The 22,674-nt window shown below is 40.4% G+C and overlaps 1 protein-coding gene across 11 annotated transcripts in view; it reads right to left on the reverse strand.

Annotated features, from left to right (window-relative positions):
- LOC122560748 (myosin phosphatase Rho-interacting protein-like) overlaps nucleotides 1–22,674 on the reverse strand; it is a 194,725-nt gene that overhangs the window by 8,712 nt on the left and 163,339 nt on the right. For 9 of the 11 annotated variants that reach the window (XM_043711767.1, XM_043711765.1, XM_043711772.1 and 6 more), the window contains 9 exons: nucleotides 18,038–18,154; nucleotides 13,433–17,272; nucleotides 11,017–11,164; nucleotides 9,391–9,508; nucleotides 8,652–8,811; nucleotides 8,100–8,219; nucleotides 7,581–7,667; nucleotides 5,740–5,899; nucleotides 5,021–5,106 (listed from right to left, as the gene is read on the reverse strand). In XM_043711767.1, coding sequence (XP_043567702.1) covers nucleotides 5,021–5,106; nucleotides 5,740–5,899; nucleotides 7,581–7,667; nucleotides 8,100–8,219; nucleotides 8,652–8,811; nucleotides 9,391–9,508; nucleotides 11,017–11,164; nucleotides 13,433–17,272; nucleotides 18,038–18,154 — 4,836 coding nt within the window. The remainder of the gene's footprint in view (nucleotides 1–5,020; nucleotides 5,107–5,739; nucleotides 5,900–7,580; nucleotides 7,668–8,099; nucleotides 8,220–8,651; nucleotides 8,812–9,390; nucleotides 9,509–11,016; nucleotides 11,165–13,432; nucleotides 17,273–18,037; nucleotides 18,155–22,674) is intronic. The other 2 variants (XM_043711777.1, XM_043711776.1) reach the window with 1 other exon arrangement.

Genomic DNA, 22,674 nt, shown 5'->3' on the forward strand with positions numbered 1-22,674 from the left:
CTGACTTCACGAAATTAATTTTATACCCTGAGAACAAGCTAAATAGATTAATAACTTGTATTAAACTGGGCACAGATGTCATTGTATCTGTTAAGAAAAGAAGGACATCATCTGTAGAGGGTGATTTTATGCCTGCCTGATCCTACCTCCGAGGCCGTTATATTGGGACCCGTCCAGATGGCGTCTGCCAGCGGGTCAATCACCAATGTAAATAATAGTGGCGAGAGAGGACACTCTTGTCGGCAGCCTCTGCCAACAATAAAACTATCTGATTGCATACCATCGATAAAAAATGCTGCTTTCGGGTCACTACCTACACTGCCACCCACTCGGCAAAAACTCCTCCAAGACCAAATCATTCCAGGACTTAAAATAGGTACGGCCACTCCACCCGGTCAAATGCTTTCTCTGCATCCAGGGAGACTACCAAACCTGGAACCCATCTTTGCTGGCATACTTGGACCATGTTTAATACCCTTCTAATATTGTTGGTGGACCTATGACCCTTGATATAACCTGTCTGATCCATCTTTACAATGAAAGGCAATACCCTCTCCAGCCTTAACACCAGCATTTTCGATAGAATTTTAAAATCCACGTTCAGTAACGATATGGGCTTGTACGAAGCGCAATCTTCTGGGGTTTTCCCTTTTTTAAGAATAAGAGAAATATTTGCTTCTCTCAAAGAAGATGGGAGGCAGTCCCAACTGTATAAGTAATTGTACATGTCCAGGAGTGGCCCGGCTAGTATGTCTATAAACTCCTTATAAAACGCACTTTGAAATCCACCTGTGACGGGCGCTTTCCCACTCTGGAGCAGCCTCTCCGCCTCCTTTATATCCCAAATTTTTGGGGGCATTCAGAAAGGATACCTGCTCTTGAGATACACCCAGAAGATCCAGGGTCTTAAAAAAGGATTCTATCTTCATCAAACTGTCCTCACAGCCCTCCGACCAGAGTAAAACTTCCTAAATGCTGCATTAATCTTTTTGGCATTGTAAGTAAGAGTACCAGCGCTCTCTCTGATGGATGTAATAGATTGGAGGGCTAGATATCTACCCAGTTTACCATACTCAAATAATCTCTGTCTCAGAAAAAAGATATCCCTCTTTGCTGTCTAGGTCAATGCAGCATTCAAAGTAGCCTTGAGGGCTGTAATCCACTGCAGTTTGGTTACAGACGGTTTGTCAAAGTATGCTGTCTCAGCTGCCTTCAGGCCAGCCTCGAGCAAACGCTGCTGCTCTCCCTCTGCTGCTTCCAGGTTGCAGAGTAAGAAATAATCAAACCCCGTGCATAGGCATCGGCAATCTCCCAAAGCAGCAATAGATTACCGGCCATACCCAAATTAATATCCCAAAAGATTTTAAATTCACGCGAAAACTACTCTATAAACTTGCTATCTTCCAAGAGAAAATGGTCCTCGCGTCAGTGCCAGGAGCCTGTCCCATTACCACCGGCCTTGACCTCCATGTACACTGCCACATGGTCAGAGACAGCTATGTTCCCAATTATGCAAGACAGCACCAAATTCAAAAAGGTCGACCGGACAAAAGAAATGTCAATTCCAGTATAGCTCTTATGTGGATTAGAAGAAAAGGTGAAATCCCTACCTCCACTCGACCACCAACCCCAGCTCCCTGTTCAGGTACACCAACTGCCCGGATTGCGGGGACATACCCGCAAGACCCCTAGGCATCCTGTCCACTTCAGGGTCAATAATATGATTAAAGTCTCCCCCTATGATTGTATGACGTGCTATCAACCTGGAAAGCGCATCCATTAAAAATGTAAGGGGGTGTGCCAGAGGGCAGTATACATTCAAAATCCCATATTCCTCTTCATGTATTAAAGCTTTAAGAATTATAAATCACCCACACTCATCCTTGATTTGGCCTAACATTTGATATGGAAAGCTCTTCCAAATGAGAATAGCAACTCCTCTACTTTTTGAATTAAAAGATGAGAAAAACACCTGGCCGAACCCTCCCTATTGCAACTTCAAATGTTCCTTATCGGTTAAATATGTTTCTTGCAGCAAGGCTACATCGACCCTCTCTTTTCTAAGGCTTGACAGTATCTTTTTTTCTCTTAATTGGTGAATGACTCCCCTTAACATTCCAGATGCACCATTTAAACGAATGGCTAGCCATGATCGTCCAAAATAGTCTGTGACCCCCCCGGGAGGAAGAACCCCACTTATGGCACGCCGAGTGAAAACCATAAACAGTTCGTATAAATTTAAAAATATAACTTCCAAAACTACCAATCAAAACTTCTAACAGCTACTTCTACAACATACCAACATATAAAACAAATGAAAGGTGACATTCCTCCTTGTCCACAGGAGATGCTTATATATCTTATAACAAGAAATTTAAAAGTAGGCACTCAACCCACCCCCTCCATACTGTAATCCTACACATTCCCCACTTCCTCCAACCAACCCCATCCCATACCAGAAAAGAAAAACCAAAGGAAATAATAAGAAAAAAAAATAGGGAAACAAAGGATGACAGGGAGAGAGAAGGGAGAGAGATAAAGAAAAGGTAACAATTATGACCCTGACATATATTAAAAAAGACCACCCCCTAAAAACCAGGTAAATCAGGCAAATTACAGAACAAAAATAAAATAAATATAATTGTCCATATTATTTACACCGGTCAGTCTATTTTAAAACATCCAAGAAGTCCTTTGTCTTTTCCGGTCAGTCAAAATTGAACATGGACCTTCCGTGGCTAAAACATAGTATTGCCAGATATCTAACGGAATACTGGAAATTCAAGTCATTCAGCTGCCTTTTTACTTCATTGAAGGCCTTCCTCTTATGAATCATGACCGGAGAGAAGTCTTAGAAAAACATAATGTGTGCTCCCTTGTATATGAGAACCTGAAGATCCTTCCCCAGTGCTCTAGAGGTTTCCAGCATCATTTATTTATCTCGATAATGCTGGAGTCGCACTAGGACTGGGCGGGGGGGGCGCTGGTCTGATCTGGACCTGCACACTGCAACCCAGTGGGCCCACGCGACCCACACCCAGCCTACCGCGACTTCCAGCTTCAAAACCTGCATGAGCAATTGTTCCAAGAAGCTGACGAACTGACCTTCCTCCTCCCGTTCAGGAAGCCCCACCAGGCGGATGTTCTTCCGATGACCTCGATTTTCGAGATCGTCAACTTGCTCCCCCGAGGCCCATACCTGCTGGTCTAAGGCCTGGGCCTGACCCGCCGAGGAATCCACCACGGTTTTGGAGGCCACGACCCATTGCTCCACCTCCCCGGCACGCTGCCCGTGACACTGGATCTCCTGGTCATGCTTCTGCATATGACTGAGATCGGTTCAAGCCTGGCCTGGGTCTTCTCCATCGATGAATCAGTCTTCTCTCGGAGTTTCACAAACACCAAGATCAAGCTCTACTCCATAGGTAGGTCCCCTGGGGCGATTGCGGAGGCCAACGCTGCAGCCACAGGCAGGAGTGGGTCCCTACTTGTTGTGTCCTTCATGTTCCCTTCCCTTTGGTCATTTTCCTAATAACTTTAAACTAACATAGGACAGTTCTAGGGGTCAAAAAATAATTAATTCTATCACATTAGGTAATAAAGAGACGGTGAGTGCCCCACTTGTCTGAGTTCTGGTGCAGAGCTCAGCAGGGCATATCTACTGGGTCGCCGCCATTTTGAATTCCCTCATCTTCCATTTCTGTCTGTTAACTAATGTTCAACCCATATATTATATTACCCCACATTCCATGAATCCTAATTCTGTATAATTGTCTTTGTGTGGTGTCTAATTGAATCTTATCTTATTGTTGAAAATCCAATTGTGCTCCATCAACCATTCCCTCCTTATCCAGTCTGATGGTCATAAACTCGAAAACTTCAATTCATGAAAGGGAAATTGTGCTTGACAAATCAATGTCAATTTTTCTCAATAATAATAATTATTTTTCTTCCCCAAGTGCTCTGTTACCATGAGCTTAAATAATACATTTTAGCATTTCCCTATTACTTGTCAGGTAACCTGGCCTACCTAATTTCTAATCCCTAATTCCTCTCTCTCAAAAAGTGCAGATATAACTGTTACCTTCCAAACCACTGGATTCTTTCTAAAATCTAGGGAATTGCTCAAAAATCAAAACGAATATGCCAACTATCTCTGTAGCCACCCCTTTTAAAACTTGGGACATAGCAAGTGCATGAGATGTGTAGACTTTTAGGTCTTTAATTTCTCTAGTTTTTTTTTTTACTAATACTAATTAAATGTCTCTCATTCCTTCTAGACCTCTCATTCCCTCCTAAGGACAGATAGACTGCAATTGAAAGCAGTCCAAAAAATTTCACTCGGTTGATCCTGGGTATGGAGGGATTGTCTTATCGGGAGAGGTTGAATAGTTAGAACCTTTACTCACTGGAGTTTAGAAGAACAAGTGATCTTATTGAGACATAAAGGCTTTTTAGGTGACTTGACAGGGTAGATGCAGAGGAGTTGTTTTCCTTTACAGGAAAGATGGCTTCAGAGACTAGGTTGTTAAGTATATGCAAGGCTGAGGTTTGTAATATTAGGAGGGAGTTGTGAGTTGTGGAGAAAAGGCAGGAAAATGGAGTTGAGGATTATCAAATAAGCCACAATCTCACGGAGTAGAACAAACTCAACAGGCTGAATGGCCTACTCCTGCCCCTACATCTTATGGCTTATTTCCAAAATTCTTCAAGATACAGATTTCAAGTTGAGCAGAGTGAAGTATACTGCTGCATTTAGCATTAAACAATAACGTTTATCCCAATCTCTCAGATAAGGCTGTGCTCATCTTCACTACACATTATTCACCTGAAAGTGAAGACAGATGGTCAATAGTTCAATTGGTTTCCCGCCCAGCAATCCAAAACCCGACTTCCTACCATTTTGAGTACCATTTGCTTACAGGGATTAGTTATTTGGATTTTCAGAGTTAAAGAGATTTGCAAGAACATTCAAGGTTTTAGAGATCAGATTCAGGTAAATGAAGCGTTCAATGCTCACCTTTGACCTCAGAGTTCTCATAGGCCTGCTACAGTTTGGCTTGTCATTCTTGAAAAAGTCTGGGTTACTCTTTGACTTCATGATATCTGACAGTGGAATAAGTGAAGATAATAGTTACTGATCTCATAAAACATTTACGTTACAGTAACAAGAAAACATCAGTCTTAGAAAATATTGAATTTGCTGAACAGAGGCACACTGCATATTCCAGCAGAGAGAAACATATATCAGAAACTACAGAAACAAATGAGCTCGGAATCGTGCCCAGAGCAGAGTCCAATGTTCAAAGCAACAAATGAACAAACAGAACTCTACCAAACTCTACCATGTACACACCCCATTCCTTAGACCAGCTGGCATTTACAATTAAAAACTGCAATCAATTATAATACCTCAGGTACAACTCTGCAGTGTGTGAAAAACATAAGAGAAAAGGAAGAGGAAGTTGTAGGCTATTCTGTCCATCAAATATGCTCGACCATTTTTGTTAAACATAACAGCTTCTTATTTGTTGAATCCCAAATTCCTGCCATTCTCTATGTACTTCCAAAACTAACTACCTTGCCCTCTTAAACATCATTGCAGATATGCTAAGGGGAACGAGTATACCTTCTCCATAAGAAACATCAAGCTGCTCCCTTGATTTGCATGCTATTCAAATAATAGTTTTCTCAAAATTGATTTAAAAGGAACTTCCAATAATGTTCCCATATGTTTACCGTAACTAGTAACACAGCAGTCTACTGTCTTCTCTCCCAGAGCTTCTGTAGCAGTTTTTAGTTGTTCTTTTAACCTGTTGACATCACAGTCTGCCTTTGCTCGTACAATGCTAAGCTCTGTGTAGATGCTTTTATACTTATCTGTAGCGTACTTCTTGTCCTGATAAAACAAGCATATAAAAGTAGATTAATTCAATGGACTGATTTAGTCAGTCTGTAATTGCACAGTGCTTTCAAAAAGAAAAATCAAACTATAACAAAATTAAATTAACAATATATCTTTTGCTTAATTTTGTAGAGAATTTAAACTATAAATTGCTAATGTCTAACAAACTAGCTTGACACCAGGCATTTGGATTAAGAGTAGCAAAGAAACAGCTAATAACATAGAGCACTGGCTTGCAAGATGTTATTGAGTTCTAGAAGGGAAAGTGTATTAACAATAATAGAAATGTAACAGGGAATTCAGGTTTCACCTCAGCATGAATTACAAGATTGAATCACTGGTCACTACGTTCAAAAACAAGCAGAAAATCACCCAACCTTGATGACCATTGCTGATTAAGGCTGCTGTTGGGTCAAATTTCATATAGTCCCATTTATTCCCACATTCAGATTCAATTAATTATCTAGCACCATATGAATGCTATAAATTATCACTCATCATTAATAGCACATTGATAACTGGGCGTAGAAAATCTGTTTTATCTCTCTCTTTATCTCATGTCAAGATTACAAACATGTTTTTTGACTTTTTATTCAATCAATTCTATTTATCATTTTGAATACTTAAAATATCCCATCAATCTTATTTCCAAAGCAAACAACACTAATTTTCTCAGATCCTTGGTATCACCATAAGGAGTTCTACACTGCAATTTGTTTCCTCCATAAATTACTCAGACTAGTTTTCTAGTCATCTTTAATTGCTTATGCAAGGTTTGTGAAGGTTTGTAGCTCAGGTTGAGGTTTAGGGTGTAGGTTTGCTCGCTGAGCTGTAGGTTTGATATCCAGACGTTTCATTACCTGGCTAGGTAACATCATCATTAATTGCTTAATCAATGACTTTCCCTCCAACATAATATCAGAAGAGTGATGTTCATTAATGATTCTAACAATCTCTCTTGACATTTCACAACATTATCATTACTGAATTCTGCACAATAAACATTCCCTTTAACCTACACCATATGGACTGTTTTTTTATTTAGTTTTTCCAGGGATGTGGGAATGACTGGTAGGGCCAGAATTTGTTGCTTATCTTGAAGTAATTAAGCTTGGAGTGACTGGCTTGCTAAGCCCTATTAGGGAACAGTTAAGAGTCCACCATATTGCTATGGATCTGGAGTCACATGTAGTTTAGGCAAGGAAAGAATCCAGATTTCCTTCCCTAAAGGGCATTAGTGAACCAAATGGGTTTTTACTATCAGATGGGTTTTTACTATAAATTGATAATTGTCATAGTCACCATCACTGTGTCTAGTTTTATATTCCAGATTTATGACAAAATGAATTTAACTTCCACCAGCTGGCATTGTGAGAAGTGAACCCAAGCCCCCAGAGCAGTAGCATGGGCCTCTGAATTATTACGACAACAACATTATCGCTATGGACTATCTCCCCCTAACTGCAGCACTTCAGGAAGATGGCTCACTATCGCATTCTCAAATTAATCTTGAATGGGCATTGAATGCTGACCAGTGATAAATCTAATCCAAAAGCAAATAAAACAATATTATCATTTTGCTCATAAAGTGTGGCTCCTAGAGCTGTAGAAATGGCATAACTCTTTCCAAAATTTGGAGATATTGTTATTTTTCTGCACATCTGCTCTCACTCACCCGCAGTGCGATCTGTAGTTCATCCTTCAGAGAATTTATCTCTTGTTTTAGATACTGAATTTCAGATTCTTTGACCCGCAATAAAACCTGGAAATTGAAACAAAAAATTATTTGAGTTAAGTCCTGACTGATGTTATTTAGAAAGTATTTGAAAGCAGATAGGGAACGAAGAATGGAAATTTGCAAGTGCAAAACAGCCTATTTGATAATGTGAGGGTGGAAATACAGGCATATACTGATGTTTTTCTTCTCGATGTGAACTGTAATTGTTTAATCTTCCACCCACTCCCAATTCAGTCAGCAGACCTTCACATTGCACAAACTAGTTAACCATTAAAACGATTAAACAAAGCTAAGAATCACTGAGCTTGTTTCCTGAAAAAGGGCTTATGCCCGAAACGTCGATTCTCCTGTTCCTTGGATGCTGTCTGACTTGCTGCGCTTTTCCAGCAACACATTTTCAGCTACATAGAATCTCACGCAGTCAAGAGGGTTTGCTACTAACAATCCCGATCTTACCTCCAGTTCATAGACATCTTTCCCTAGTGAGAGGGGTGAGCCAGCATCCCCTCCCTTCCCCTCCTCGGTAACTAGTGCCCTTAACCTTGCAAATTCCGCAGCCAGGCGGTTATTTAGCTCCTGTAAAAATAATAAGATTGAGGGATCAGTTGACATCTTTTAAAACCACAGGGAATTCTACACGTTTTTATTGTAATATTACAGTCTGAGAAAATTCATTCAGGCAATTAAATGCAGGCCTTTGTGCTTTAAACACTCTCCTTCCTCCTTTTTGCTATTCCCAGTATATCCACTCCCTTGAACCTGCTTACTCAATGTATTTTCACTCCACTGACATTGATCAGCTGATTCTGCCTTCATCGCGCAAACATTTAACTTGCAAAAGGAATCACAGAGTAATGCACAAGAACAGAAATTCTGAATGATTTCCTTTGAGTCTGGTACAGCATCACAGAGACCAATGTTAACATCAATGGAAAAATTACATTTTGTCTTTGCTGCATTCTGGTCATTGGGTATCCTTACTGTTGTGTAGATCCATGATAATTTTACCTGGTTACGAGCGTTTATCTCCTGATTCTCACGCTGACACTGCCGAAGTGCCTGTCGTTCGGCCTCCAATGCTTGAGCCAGATGAGAGTTTTCCAAACATTTGTGGGAGTACTGCTCTGACAAAACCTGCAGCTCCCGCTGGACAGATCCCATCTCCTCTCTGTAAACAAAGCAAAGCATCACCAAGTCATCAGTACAAGGTCAGTCTGAAAAGGAAAGCAATAGATAGAAAGAAGCAGCATCTATCTTCAATCAGACATAATTCTCAGACATACAGCATCTTTTTAAGTTTGGTCTTCATAAGTTCAAGAAACTTCAACATAGATTCCAGAATCATAATTCATGAAATTAAGTTTTCAAAATGTGTCTCAATGTCAGAAGTGTGATACAACAGTATCACAACGTAAACAGTTTCTTGCCGTAAGTATACAATATAAAATCAGCAGAAGTAAAAGAATAACTTAGGTTATCCAGTAAGGGCACCATATCATTTGGTTTATTGCTGACACTGGATGTTGAACAGAAGAACCTGACATTCGGGTCTTCTGATATAGACTAATCCAGAGAATTCACATTATAGCTGAGAAGCCAAATCAAAGATCTGTAAATGTTAATATAACAAAGGCTAGCCATTGTTTTACCCACTACAGCAAACTGTAAATGTTGTTTAGGTAGAGCCCATTGTATCAAGAATACATTGCTACTTATTTGTGAGTGTATGCATGATTGATTTGCTTACTCATGCTGTCTACCCAGAGTCTCTATATCAGCATTCATGCCACTGATCTGGGACCAGTGGGTTTTCTCTAACTCTCGCTCCAACTCCTCCTTGTGGGCATTCTTCATTGCTTCAATAGCTACAAACAAACAGCAAGACATAGTGTTTGGCTCATAAGCAACAAGAACAGCAGCAGCAGTTTGCATTGATATATTGTTTTTAATACATTAAAATATCTCAAGGTACTTCGCAGGAGTATTAGCAAATAAAATTTGTCAACAGGTCAGCTAAGGTGATATTAGGGCAGTTGACTAAACATTTGGTCAAATTAGAGTATAATGCAGGAGGAGGAAATGTATAGACTTTGCGATGGAATACTGTGATTAAAATAGGGATTCACAAACCAGAATGGAAGACAACGAATGGAATGTTGAATTTTAAAGCTAAGGGAATAGAATGTAAAGGTAAGGAAGTATTGATGCAACGATACAAGGCATTGGTGAGATCGCACCTGGAGTATTGTGCGCAGTTTTCATCCTCTTATTTGAAGCAAAAATGTAGTGGCACTGGACGCAGTTCAGAGGAGGTTTACCAGGTTGACCCCAGAGGTGAGGGGTTTGTCATATGAAGAGAGATTGAACAGTTTAGAAGAATGAAGGGAGATCAAATTGAGGTATTCAAGATGATAAAAACGTTGGATAAAATAGATGTGGAGCAGATGCTTTCTCTTTTGGGGGCATTTTTGGATGAGAGAACATAGTCTTAGGATAAGAGGTAGCAAACTAAAATCAGAGTTGAGGAGAAACTACTCCCCCCAAAGGGCTAAATCTGTGGAACTTGCTACCCCAAAGTGTGGTGGATGCTGGGATACTGAGTACATTTAAGGAGGAGTTAGACAGATTTTTAATTGGTAATGGGTTGAAGAGTTATGGGAAAGAAGGCAGGAAAATGGGAGTGAGGAGCATATCAGCTATGATCAAATGGCGGAGCAGACCTGAATGGGCTAATTCTGCTCCTGTATCTTATGAACTTAAAAGGAGAGGCATAGATATCTCAGGGGATTTTAACACTGGAAAAGATGACATGGCTATGGAGGGGCAAGGTATTATGGATTTGAAGACAAAGATACAAATTTTAAAACTGAGGTGTTTCTCAACCAGAATCCAGTTAAGTCAGTGTGGTAAATGTTGAACAGCACTTGCAGGAGTTAGGATGCACACTGTTGACTTTTAAATGAACTCATGTTTCTGTAGAGTGGGAGGATGCACAGGAGGCTACAATGGAATATTGAAGTCTAGAGATAACGGGTTTTTCAGCAGTAGATGAGGCAAGTATGGAGTCAGGTAACATTATGGTGGTAGAAACAGCAAATCTCAGTGATGGCGCAAGCATGTATTCAGAAGGTTACCTTGGGGTCATATTCAAAATCAAGTTAGTTACCAATCTAGTTCAGCCTCATTTCATAAGAACGACTATGGAATCAGTGGCTTAGAATGGAGTTTGTGGTGAAGACCAAATACAATGTTCCATGGTATAGCTATATGTTATGAAAAGTTAAGACTTTGGGACCCAACATGTTATTGATTCTAAAGCATAATCCAGGCCCTGATTTGATGAAAATATTGTGCTTTTTAAAACTGTGTTTACCAGCTATAGTTGCAGCAGTTTCCTCAGCCAGTAGGCGATCCTTCTCCTTCTGTAGTTTCTCCAGTTCATGCTGGTGCTGTTTTTGTAGCTCTTCAATCACCTTCTGGTGTGATTCTTCCATTGCTGTGAAACCACGCTCACAGGTTTCCTGCCAGAATGAAAACCATCGTTTTCACATGATACTGAATGGTTGTCTTATTCTCAATTTTGTACCAATAGCAGCAAGCCCTGATAGCTCAGTGGTACATGCACCACTTGGGTGTGTCACATTGAACCATAGGGATCATGGACCATGGAGATCCTATGTTCGCGTCCCAAACCCTACTGAGTTAGATGAACAGAGTCAGAACAATATTGTGGTTGACTTGGCATCAATGCCCTGAGAATTAGGAAGAGAAAACCATCCAAGGTTTGTGTTTAACCACTTAGTGAAAAATGCAATTGTCAGAGAAACAAGTAGTTGGAAGAGGTTGTGATGTGCCCAGAAATAAACAGCTAGTAATTGTGCACTTTGCTTGTACTTGAAAAGTGGATAACTTGGAAGATAGGACAATAATAGTAAGTCTGAATGCTCAGGGATAGAGGATAAAATGCTTAATAAAAGTATACAAAATCTTATCATAAGTGGTTTGTGATGCCAAGTTTACAAGCTATTTGGGTCAGAGGGTGACTGGATAATGATAATGGAATCAGAAATAATGGCCAGGTATTCAAGGAGTTACAATCACCGTCGAATTGCCACTCCACTCCCTTTTTTCACTCTGTCCACAGCTCTGTGTTTCTGATCCAATCTTCAGATTTGGTCTTCTCAAGACATGCAGAGCTCCAGAGCAGGAATCAGCATTGGACACCACTCATATCTCCAATTGGTTTTACACTAGTAAATTTCTGGGGAAATAAAGATCCCAAAGGCATTTTGACAGGCTACAAAGAGAGGGTAAGTGGCTGGCAGACTATGGTGACAGGTGAATGGCTAAGTGTGTAGGATAGCAAATCAATGAGGGGGTATGGTAACAAGTGCATGGGTAAGGGAGTAGGTTGGCAGGTGCGTGAGTGTTGAGGGAGTTGGATAACAGGCAGGTGGGTGAATGTGGCAGAGTGGGTTAGCAAGATGTAGTCATTCTGCTAGTGTTCTTTTTGCGAGTTGGGTCACAGTGGGGTATGGGGGCAGGAGGCCTCACTGGATGATGTTGGCTTAGGTTGAAATGGGGAAGTGTCAAGTTGGATGGGAGAGTCAGGGATGAAAATGTGTTGCTGGAAAAGCACAGCAGGTCAGGCAGCATCCAGGGAACAAGAGAATCGACGTTTCGGGCATTCCTGAAGAAGGGCTTATGCCCGAAACGTCGATTCTCTTGTTCCCTGGATGCTGCCTGACCTGCTGTGCTTTTCCAGCAACACATTTTCAGCTCTAATCTCCAGCATCTGCAGACCTCACTTTCTCCTCGGAGAGTCAGGGATGTCAGTTTTACAACTGTCTAGAAATTGGAAAAGGTTTTTACTCTCTCCTTCTGTTCCTGGATACCTATCCAGGTAAATAAGTTGGCAGCCTAGATGTCCGTGATGCTTTCGGTCAGTTGTAGATATTTTTCAGAGGATTCCACAAGCAGGGTAATTACAACAGAGTAGAACAGAATCCCTACAATGCAGAAGCAGGCCATTTGGCACATCAAGTCCACACCAACCTTCTGAACAGCATTTCACCCATTTCCCATGGTTAACTCACCCAGCCTACATATCGCTGGACACTATGGGCAATTTAATGTGGCCAATCCACCTAATCTGCACATCTTTAGACTGAGCGAGGAAACTGGAGCACACAGAGGAAACCACACAGACACAGAAAGAACTTGCAAACTCCACAGAGATAGTCACCCAAGGCTGGAATCGACCTGAGTCCCTGGTGCTATGAGGCAGCAGTCCTAATCATTGAGCCACGTGCTGCCCCAGATTGCCCATTCAGAAGTTTATACCATCCAAAGATCTAAAGAGGTGGGTTAGTGCTTAAGTAGTATGAAACCTCCAGAAGGGACGAAGTTCAATTAATTATGTTACGTATATTTAAGGGCTCCTATAATATTTTTAACTGTTGAGAGCATGAAAATGTGCCTTTTTACTGACTGCATCGTAACAGATTTATGAACAGATTAGTCACATTCTGTTTACAAAATAAGTTAGAGAGAAACCCCCACACGCTCATTCACTATATTGTGGCATCCTAAGTGCAGTTTAGCAAATGGTGATTCACTAAAATGTTTCTGTTGATGAGGTCTTCTGAATTTGGCCACCTATTTAGGTAGTTCAATTTGAACAAGTTTTCAGAATATAAGTACCAGAAATGCAACTGTCTTATTGTGTCTGACAAACATAGAGCTTAAGCTGCTACTTTAACTGTGTTACTTATAATTTATGCAGAAACCTTTAGTTTGTCCAAGTCTCTTTGGTATTTCTCCCTTAGATCTGCAATGGTTCCCTCTTGGTGCTTCTGCCCCAATTCATCACGCATCATATCCATTTGGGTCTCTAGCGCCTGGATGCGATCATGCAGTACTGTCATAGATTCCAGCTCTGCCTGCTTCTCAACACGTTGTGAGATTCTACCAACCTCCACGGTGTTGCACAAACCATCTGCTTCAACACATTCACTGTTCTGTATCGTGAAGTTCTGGTGACACACAATTTCAGAATTTTCTTTTTGATGTTCCAAAGAATCTTCTAAATCTTGAATGTGCTGCTGATATTGGTTGTGCTTTTCCTCATCATGCATTAGTGAATGCTCTTGTGTGTTATTTTGTAAATTTTCTTCTAATTTCTTCACCGGCTTTCCGTGTTTCTGTTCCCAATTTTGATCGGTCATTCTTTGTTTCATCGTCTCTTCCGTAATGATCAGATTTCTGCTTAATGGCAGCTGGAACTCTGCTTCAATCTGGAGCAGACAATACTTGTATCTTTCTTCTAATTCTTGCAGTTCTTTTTGTTTCAGTTCTAGTTCTGAGACCTGCAGACAGGCCTGCCTCCTGAGGGTCTCATTTTCTTTTTCAAGCCCTGCAAGTGTAAGACTGTATTTATCCCATTCCTTTTTAAGTATCTGTTCATATTTTTCTCGAACAGACACAAGATTTTTTGCATGCTCTTGACACAAAGTGTCTATATTATCACATGAATCTTTATATATTTTGAGCTCCTTCTCATGCTCTGTTCTGATTCTACAGATCACATAAGTAATCTGAGCTTGAATTATAGCTTCTTGCACCAATACAGATGCATAATTATTAATGTTGTGCATATAGACGTAGGAAGACAACACTTCAGATACCTCCTGTAACTTCTGACAAATATTGCTGGGTTTCTCAGATGTTGGAGCATGCAAATCTTCAGATAATTGCCGTAGAACCACAGCTTGTTTTCTTAGTTGTTCAGCTAATTCCTCTCTGACTACTTCTGAAAAATCCCATTCCACTTTATTTTCAGGAAAATGTTTTCTCAACTGTTTATCAACAACATTTAGAGCCAGACTCCGGGCCTCTTCCCTTCTGATTTGCTCTGCGTATGACATAAGCTCTGGCTCTTCCATATTTATTATCTTTCCCTCAGGAACCGTTCCCTCACGTTCCCCCAAAAGTTGTTGCATGACCTTGTTGACCTCATCAGTCTTGGAAGCTATTAGAATCCCTCTCAACATATTGTCCTTGTATGCAATTTCTTGATGAGCATCCTGAATATCATCTTCAAGTTTTCCAACTTGTGCTCTGAAGGTCTCTTGTATCTTTTGCATTGTAAAAGCCAACTCTGCTTTAAGTGATGCATTGTTAGCTGCTCCAGTGACAAACTCGTTAACAAAACCCACATCACTATCTACCTTTTTTCCTTCAGCAGTTTCTTCTGGTTGAATATTCTTCCTCAACTTCTCAACTTCTATCCAGAATTCTCCTTCTGAAATGGCTTTTCTCAACAAGATTTCTGCGAAGTCTGCAGGACTGCTTGGTTCCCTGACCATATCTAAAGCAGGAGAATCTGATGTCAAAATCTCAGCTTCTTTACTTAGACTTTCTAAGCTCCATACAATGTCACTATCTTTATTAAGCAAAGCTTGTGACATTTCCTCGAGAATTTGAGCTTCAAAGACTAATTTATCAGCAAAACGTTTCAGTTTGTTTTCACCTGAAATCTTACGTAGCTGAGAGTGTTCCTTCTTCCTCATTAACAGAAACTGTTCCTCAAGTGGAACAGTCCTGTTAGCTGAGTTACAGCATACCTGGTCTTCAGTTTCTTGAAGCTCTTCGAGCTGTTTTTGGAGGAATGTTTCCACTTGCTCCAAGCAATGTGAAGCATCAGCCAAAATGCTTTTCATTTCTAATAAGCTATAAAAGTGACCTTTGTTTGAGTCTGTCTTATTTCCAAGGAAACACCAGATATTTTGCTTGCATGTATCTATCAAAGAACAGACTTGGTCATGCTTTAGATTCATCAACCGTAATTGGCTGCTGATATCTTGGATTAATTTATATCTCCGTGCTTTTTCCACCTGAAGCTGCATTATCAGTGGGTCAGTTTTAGAAACATTGTCTGGGAGTTTCACTTCAGTTGTTACCAACTTAGAGTGTTCTGCGCTTCTACCTTGCCACTCTGCCAACTTCAAATTTATATTCTCTTTTACTTCAGAAGCATAAAATTTGTTTTCAAGTGAATGAACAATAGAATTATGCAATTGTACTTCATCTTCTGCAGGTTCACCATATGCTAGTGCATCTGGTGGGATGTTTTCTTTAGAACAGCACCCAGCCAAAGTGACATTGGAAGTACTGTTCACCCACAATTTTTCTGTTCTGTCTTCTGGACTGTATCTTTGGCAGTGTATACTGGAGAACCTAATTCTTTGCCTATTGGGACAACTATAAGGCGCTGGCTTGAACATGACATTTTCTGAAACTGAAGACTTTGTTTCCCTGGCCTGAAAATCTGAAGAATTCAGTTGAGATTTTAATTCTTCTATTGTCTTCATAAACTCTTTATATTGTTGGAGTCGAATATTTTCAGAAACTTTAAGTTCCTCTTTAAGTTTGTTATTTTCAAGCTCAAGCTCTTCATTTCCAAGTTGTAATGTATTTAATTGTTGTTCTAGTTCAATAATATCACATCTGGCAGTGTTTAGTTTGAACTGAAAGTCTTCTCCATCATCCACACTATTTGTGTTGGAACTAGCAGAGTGGAATTTCTGCAAAGCTGCCTCTTTGGCCTGCAATTTCTTCTCTGCTTCCTCCAGGCTACTCCCCAGTGCAGTCAGTTTAACCAGGGCTTCATTAAGCTTTCTGTCCTTCGTGGCAATGAGGTTTTTCTGTACCTCTCTGGCCTCTTCCAGTTCTGTACTTTTCTCTTCCAACATTCTCTGAGTTTGCTGATACACACCAGATAACTTTTCATATGAGTTTTCCAGACTCTGAAATTCAGTGTGCTGATTCTGTAACTTGGCATTCTCGGCATCTGCCAACATCAACTGATTAACCAGCTCCTCACATCTACACGTCAGTTTTTCTCTTTCATTTCTGACCTCTTTAAGACATTGTGACAAAGTCTGAATTGTTATTTCCTTCTCCTCCAATTGGCGCATTATCAGATACTTCTCTGTTGTACCTGCTGTCATGTCTATCTCTGGATATTCCACCAGTTGTATATCCTTAGGCTGCACACGTTTTTCTTCTGTATCAATCACCTTTTGGTTTTGGATTTCTTCCTTCTCATAAGTTTGTTTTAAGTTTGAATAGGGTTTTTGGAGCCTTTCCTGTTCCCTGGCACAGAACTCGCTGATGTCACACATTCCATTTTGGAAACCTCTTTGCAAGGTTTGTTGTTTCACCAATTCCTTGGGAGACTGAATTCCCCTGAAATTTTCTGCAACATATGGTCTGCCCTCACTATCCGTTAATTGCACTCTCATTGTTTTCTCTTTCTGTTTCCATTCCTTCCACTGCTCTTGGATCAACTGGTTTTCAGTCAGTAGTTCCTCCTTTTGTTTGGTCATTGCTTGCTCATTATCTGCCCCTTCAGACACTGTGGAACTTAACTGTTCCTGCAACTTCAGTATTTCCATCACCTGTTTGCGAATTATATCATTTGCTTCCTTATTGCTCTGTTTTAAAGTTTGCAGTTGCTGATTGCTCAGTGCTTGATGTTGGTATTGAGCTATGAGCTCATTTTGGAGGTCTTGGTTTAGTTTTTGGAGTCTTTGCCGTGCTGAAGGCGATGAGGATATTCTCTTAGACTTTAAAAGATGATGAGACATTAGTTAGTAACACTCTTTGCTCCGGATACTGAGTGTCACACCTCTGGCCACACTGGATCAGGAAAGGTATTGCCCATGTCATGTTGTAGGTTAGTCCACAGTGTTCCTTTCCCATATTACATACTTTACCACACTTTTCTGCCAGTATTTGATAATAAATTCCTTAATAATTGGAATAATTGGAAGCAGAGTGAGGGACAAATATTCTGATTTCCGAACATTCAAATTGATACAAACCAATTGCAAGGAATTTGAAATGCAGAGAATGTGGAAACAATAAGAGTCAAAGAGACATGCAGAACTCTCCTAGTACCAAAGCCATGCGACATTAAAGGATCGGAGGAAAAGAAGCAGACATGTATAGCTCAATATTATTTGGCATTTCAGCTACTTAGTCCTGATAGCAAAGGCCAGAGATGCGATTCTCAGTAACCCCAAAAGTTAGTTTGTGTGCCACCAACATGCAATTAGATCATTAGGCACAAAATAGACTAGATATATATTAGTAAGAATTTACAGTACTGGAGAGGTGAGCTGCTTGTGTGGCACATGTGTACATTTATACTTATACAAATGTAGAAACTTTTGTTAATATGCTATTCTTAACAGTAAATCAAGTGTCGTGGCTGATTATTTAATATATAGGAATGCAACAGCAGTTAACAGAAGTTTGACATGTTAACAAGCTCAAAATGACAGATAACAATCCGGATCAATGCAGCATAATAGCTATTGTTTGCTCACCTGCAGTACATAACCATCCCGCGCATTGTGTTCCCTTTCCAGAGCGGCCCTGAGCTGCGCCTGCAACTCCTTGTTTTGTTCATGCAGCCTGAAGACTGCCTGGTGAGTTTGTTCCAACTGTGGAGGCAAAAAGCATAACTAAAGCTAACAGTTTTAGCTTTTGAATAGGGGAGATGGTGATTGAAAAAAAGAATAACTAAGAAATTACAGATCTTTGTAAGACACTAGATTCTTATAGCAGATAAATAATTGGGGAAGGAATTGTAGCTGTTGATTGAGAAGATAGATGAAACAAACAAAGTCACAATATCAAGAAGCTAACAAAGAAAATATTTTCTGAGGAAAGGAAACTAGCTGGAACAGGATTTCAGCACTGGGACAGAACAGGACATTTTTTTTCTCTTGTTCATGGGATGCAAATGACAGTGGCTGGGCCAGTTTTTATTCCTCATACCAAATTTTCATGAAGTCAACACATAGCTGTTGCTCAGGGGTCACACCAGTAAGGATGGCAAATTTCCCTCCCAAAAGGACGTTAGTTAACCAAACAGATTTTTAACCACAATTGATGGCAATTACATGGTCACTGTTAAGCCGATTGTTTATACTGAATTTTTCATGAATTCAGACTTCACTGTCTACCATGATAGGATTCAAACCTACATCTGTAGAACATTAGCCTGGAGCTCTGAATTACTAGTCTAGTAACACTGCCACTTTAGCATCACCTCCCCTGAATTTAAAGACCAAAGAGTGAAGTTTCTGCAATAGTGACTGTTGCTCTACAGTTTACTGAAATCCTCTCAAAGCAAGACGCAGTTGGAGCCTAGCAGATTGACTAATGTGTGTTTCGTCTGAACTGGGATTTCAGCATTAAAGGGTTAGGGTTAGTTTGAAACTATGGTCAATTACTTGATTTTGAGTCCTTTTGAATTCAATTTATCATAGAGTGTGGAAACCAGTGTTTTGCAGAATGTAGTCACAGGAGTTCTGTACTATATGGGAAGAGGAAGTTTCTAGAACACACACAACAGTAGACAGTCACCCAGCAGATAGAAAGGAACAATTGTTAGAAAGGAAGGAGAGTGGGTCACCTTCTATTGAGGGGGAAGGAGAAACAAGTTGTCAGTGCCCTGGGTGACTGATACATCAAAAAAATACATACAGATCGATACATATAACACTAAGCAAATAAGTCATAAAAAATACAATGGCACCACAGATCAGGTGGTTAACCAAAAAGTGAGGAAGGGTAGTTAAAAGAAGGATAAGTGATAATGAGAGACTCATGAAAGGACTGGGCATTCATTCATCGTCGTTTACATAAATGATTTGGATGTGAACATAGGAAGTACGGTTAGTAAGTTTACAGATGACACCAAAATTTGAGGTATAGTGGACAGCAATGAAAGTTACCTCGGAGTACAATGGGAATTTGATCAGATGGGTCATTGGGCCTAGGAGTGGATAGAATTTAAGTTAGATAAATGTGAGGTGCTGTATTTTGGAAAGGCAAATCAGAGCAGACTTATACACTTAATGGTAAGGTCCTCAAGAATGTTGCTGAACAGAGACCTTGGAGTGCAGGTTCATACTTCCTTGAAAGTGGAGTCACAAGTAGATAGGATAGTGAAGGCGGCATTTGGTATGCTTGCCTTTACTGGTGAGTACAGGTGTTGGGAGGTCAAGTTACAGCTGTACAGAACATTAGTTAGGCCACTTTTTGAATGCTGTGTGCATTTCTGGTCTCCCTGCTATAGGAAGGATGTTGTGAAACTTGAAAGAGTTCAGAAAAATTGATAAAAATGTTGCCAGGGTTGGAGGGTTTGAGCTGTAGGGAGAGGTTGAGTAGACTGGGGCTATATTCCCTGGAATGTTGGAGATTGAGGGTGACCTCAGAGAGGTTTATAAAATCATGGAGGGCATGGATAGGGTAAAAAGACAAGGTCGTTTCCCCAAATGGGGGAGTCCAAAACTATAGGACATAAGTTTAAGGTGACAGGGCAAAGATTTAAAACGGACCTAAAGGACAACGTTTTCACACAGAGGGTGGTGTGCATGTGGAATGAGCTGCCAGAGGAAGTCATGGAAGCAGGTTTAATTACAACATTTAAAAGGCATCTGAATGGGTATACGAATAAGAAGGGTTTAGAGAGATATGGGCCAAATGCTGGCAAGTTGGTCTGAAGGGTGTGCTGTATATTTTTACGACTCTATGTAACTATAAATATAATTTTCAAATGCAGAGATGCTTTCCAGATTCTTTACAAGAACGTTATTCAATGAGTGTATTAATTAGAAATGGATAGGTCATGAAAGCTGTCGTTGATTAACATAGGAAAGATTAGGACTCAAACCTCCAGTTCTATGGTGCAGAAATTAGATCAAGAAGCAGGATATCACAATATTTTAACTTCAGCAATATTAGCAGTGACCTCGTACAAATACAGCCAAATTATGGAGACAAATTTATGGCTAGAAAAGTGGTGTTGGAGAAAGGACTGGGATTCTTGGGGCAATGGGGCATAACTGAGCATATCGGCTCATATCTGAGCAGCTCATATCTGTAAAGAATTAAGACCAATATGGGAAGTTAATGAGAAGTGTGAAGAGAACAGGAGGACAGGCAAGGCAAGGGAGTACATGATGAATGGTAGGATACTGGATAGTAGAAAGGATCAGTGAGACCTTGCGCATATCCACAGATCCTTGAAGGCAACAGGATAGGAGATTAGATGATTAAGAAGCATATGGAATATTTATGTTTATTGGTCAAGACATAGAATACAAGAGCTGGGAGGTTATAATGGAGCTGAATTATTGTACTCTAGCTATGGCCAAACCAATGTGCAATTCTAGTCACCAGACTGTTGTTCGAGAGAGAATGCTGAGGTCATTCACCAGGATGTTGTCTAGGGGCTGGAGCATTTCAGCGATGAAAAGAGACTCATACACTAGACAGCACAGAAGGTTGCAGGGGGACCAGAATGAAGTCAAAATTATAAAGGACATTTATAGAGTCAGTAGGATAAAAACATTTCCTCTGATTAGAGGGGTCAGTTACCATGGACATAAATTCAAGGCAAGGGACAGAGAATTTAGAGGGGATTTAAGGATAATTTTCTTCACCCAGAGAGTGAGGAACATCTGTAACTCAGTACCTGAAACAGTGGTAAAGATGGGAAGAATCATTACAACACTTTAGTAGTATTTAGATGAACACTTGAAATACCACAGCATATAAGACCAGTGACCAAATGCTGGGAAGTGGAAATAGTGTAGATAGGTACTTGATGTTTGGCACAGATGTGATGGGCTGAAGGGCCTCTTTCCTTGCTATAATATTGTATGACTATTTTTTTTAAAAAAGTGTTTGGATAAAGGGGCCATTGCCAGGATGGCAATCTGTAATTGGTGGAGAGCCATCAGAATCAGTACAAGAGCCACTATTATTTGCATCTTATGACCTGGATGATGGAAGTAAATGTACTACAGCTAAGTTTGCAGATGACACAAAAATAGGTAGGAAGGTGAGCCGTGACAATGACACAAAGAGATAAATGAAGTTTTTTATTCACTTGTAGGACTTGGGTATCACAGTTAGCCAGCAATTAATGCCTATCCCTATTTTCCCTTGAGAAGGTGGTGGTGAGCTGCCTTCCTGAACCGCTGCGTTCACATGCTATAGGTTCAATGCCCTTAGAGAGGGATTTCCAGGATTCTGACCCAGCAACTGTGAAGGAATGGCGAAATATTTCTAAGTCAGGATGGTGAGTGTCTTGGAGGGGTACTATATGCTGGTTGCGTTCCCATGTATCTGCTGCCTTTGTCCTTCTAGATGCAAGCGGTGATGGCTTGGACAAAGCTAAGTAACTTTGGTGAAATTCTGTATTGCATCTTATAGATTGTACACATAGCTGCTACTAAGCCTTAGTGGTGTAGGGAGTGGAGGTGGTGCCAATCAAGGGAGCTGTTCTTTTCCTGGATGGTGTCTAGCTTCTTGAATGTTATTGGTGCTGAACCATCCAGGCAAGTGGAGAACATTGCATCACTCTCCTGACTTGTGCCTTTTAGGTGGAGGACAGATTTGGAGAGTCAGGAAGTGAGTTATTTGCCACAGTATTCCTAGCCTCTGACCTGCTGTTATTGCTACTGTGTTTATGTGGTGAGTTCAGTTGAGCTTCTAGTCATTGGTATCCCAAGGATGTTGATAGTTGAGGATTCGGTGATGGTAATACCACTGAATGTCAAAGAATGGTAGTTAGTTTGTCTCTTATTAGAGATGGTCATTGCTTGGCATTGTGTTGCACAAATATTACTTGCAAAGATTAGAACAAACAGTCTTACCGCAAATTCAACCCAAACTCTGGGTCAGATATGTAGATGACACCTTTGTAATCATTAAAAACACAGAAATAGAGAACACACACCGGATCATCAACGCCACACTCACAGGAATCCGATTCACTAGAGAGGAAGAAAAGGACAACCAACTCCCATTCCTAGACGTGATGGTACAGAGAACACCGAACGGAGAATTCACCACAAAGGTATACAGGAAAGCCACACACACAGACCAAGTCCTAAACAATAAAAGCAACCACCCCAACACACACAAAAGAAGTTACATCAAGACG

The sequence above is a fragment of the Chiloscyllium plagiosum genome, chromosome 21 (assembly GCF_004010195.1).
Source record: "Chiloscyllium plagiosum isolate BGI_BamShark_2017 chromosome 21, ASM401019v2, whole genome shotgun sequence".
NCBI lineage: Eukaryota > Metazoa > Chordata > Chondrichthyes > Orectolobiformes > Hemiscylliidae > Chiloscyllium > Chiloscyllium plagiosum.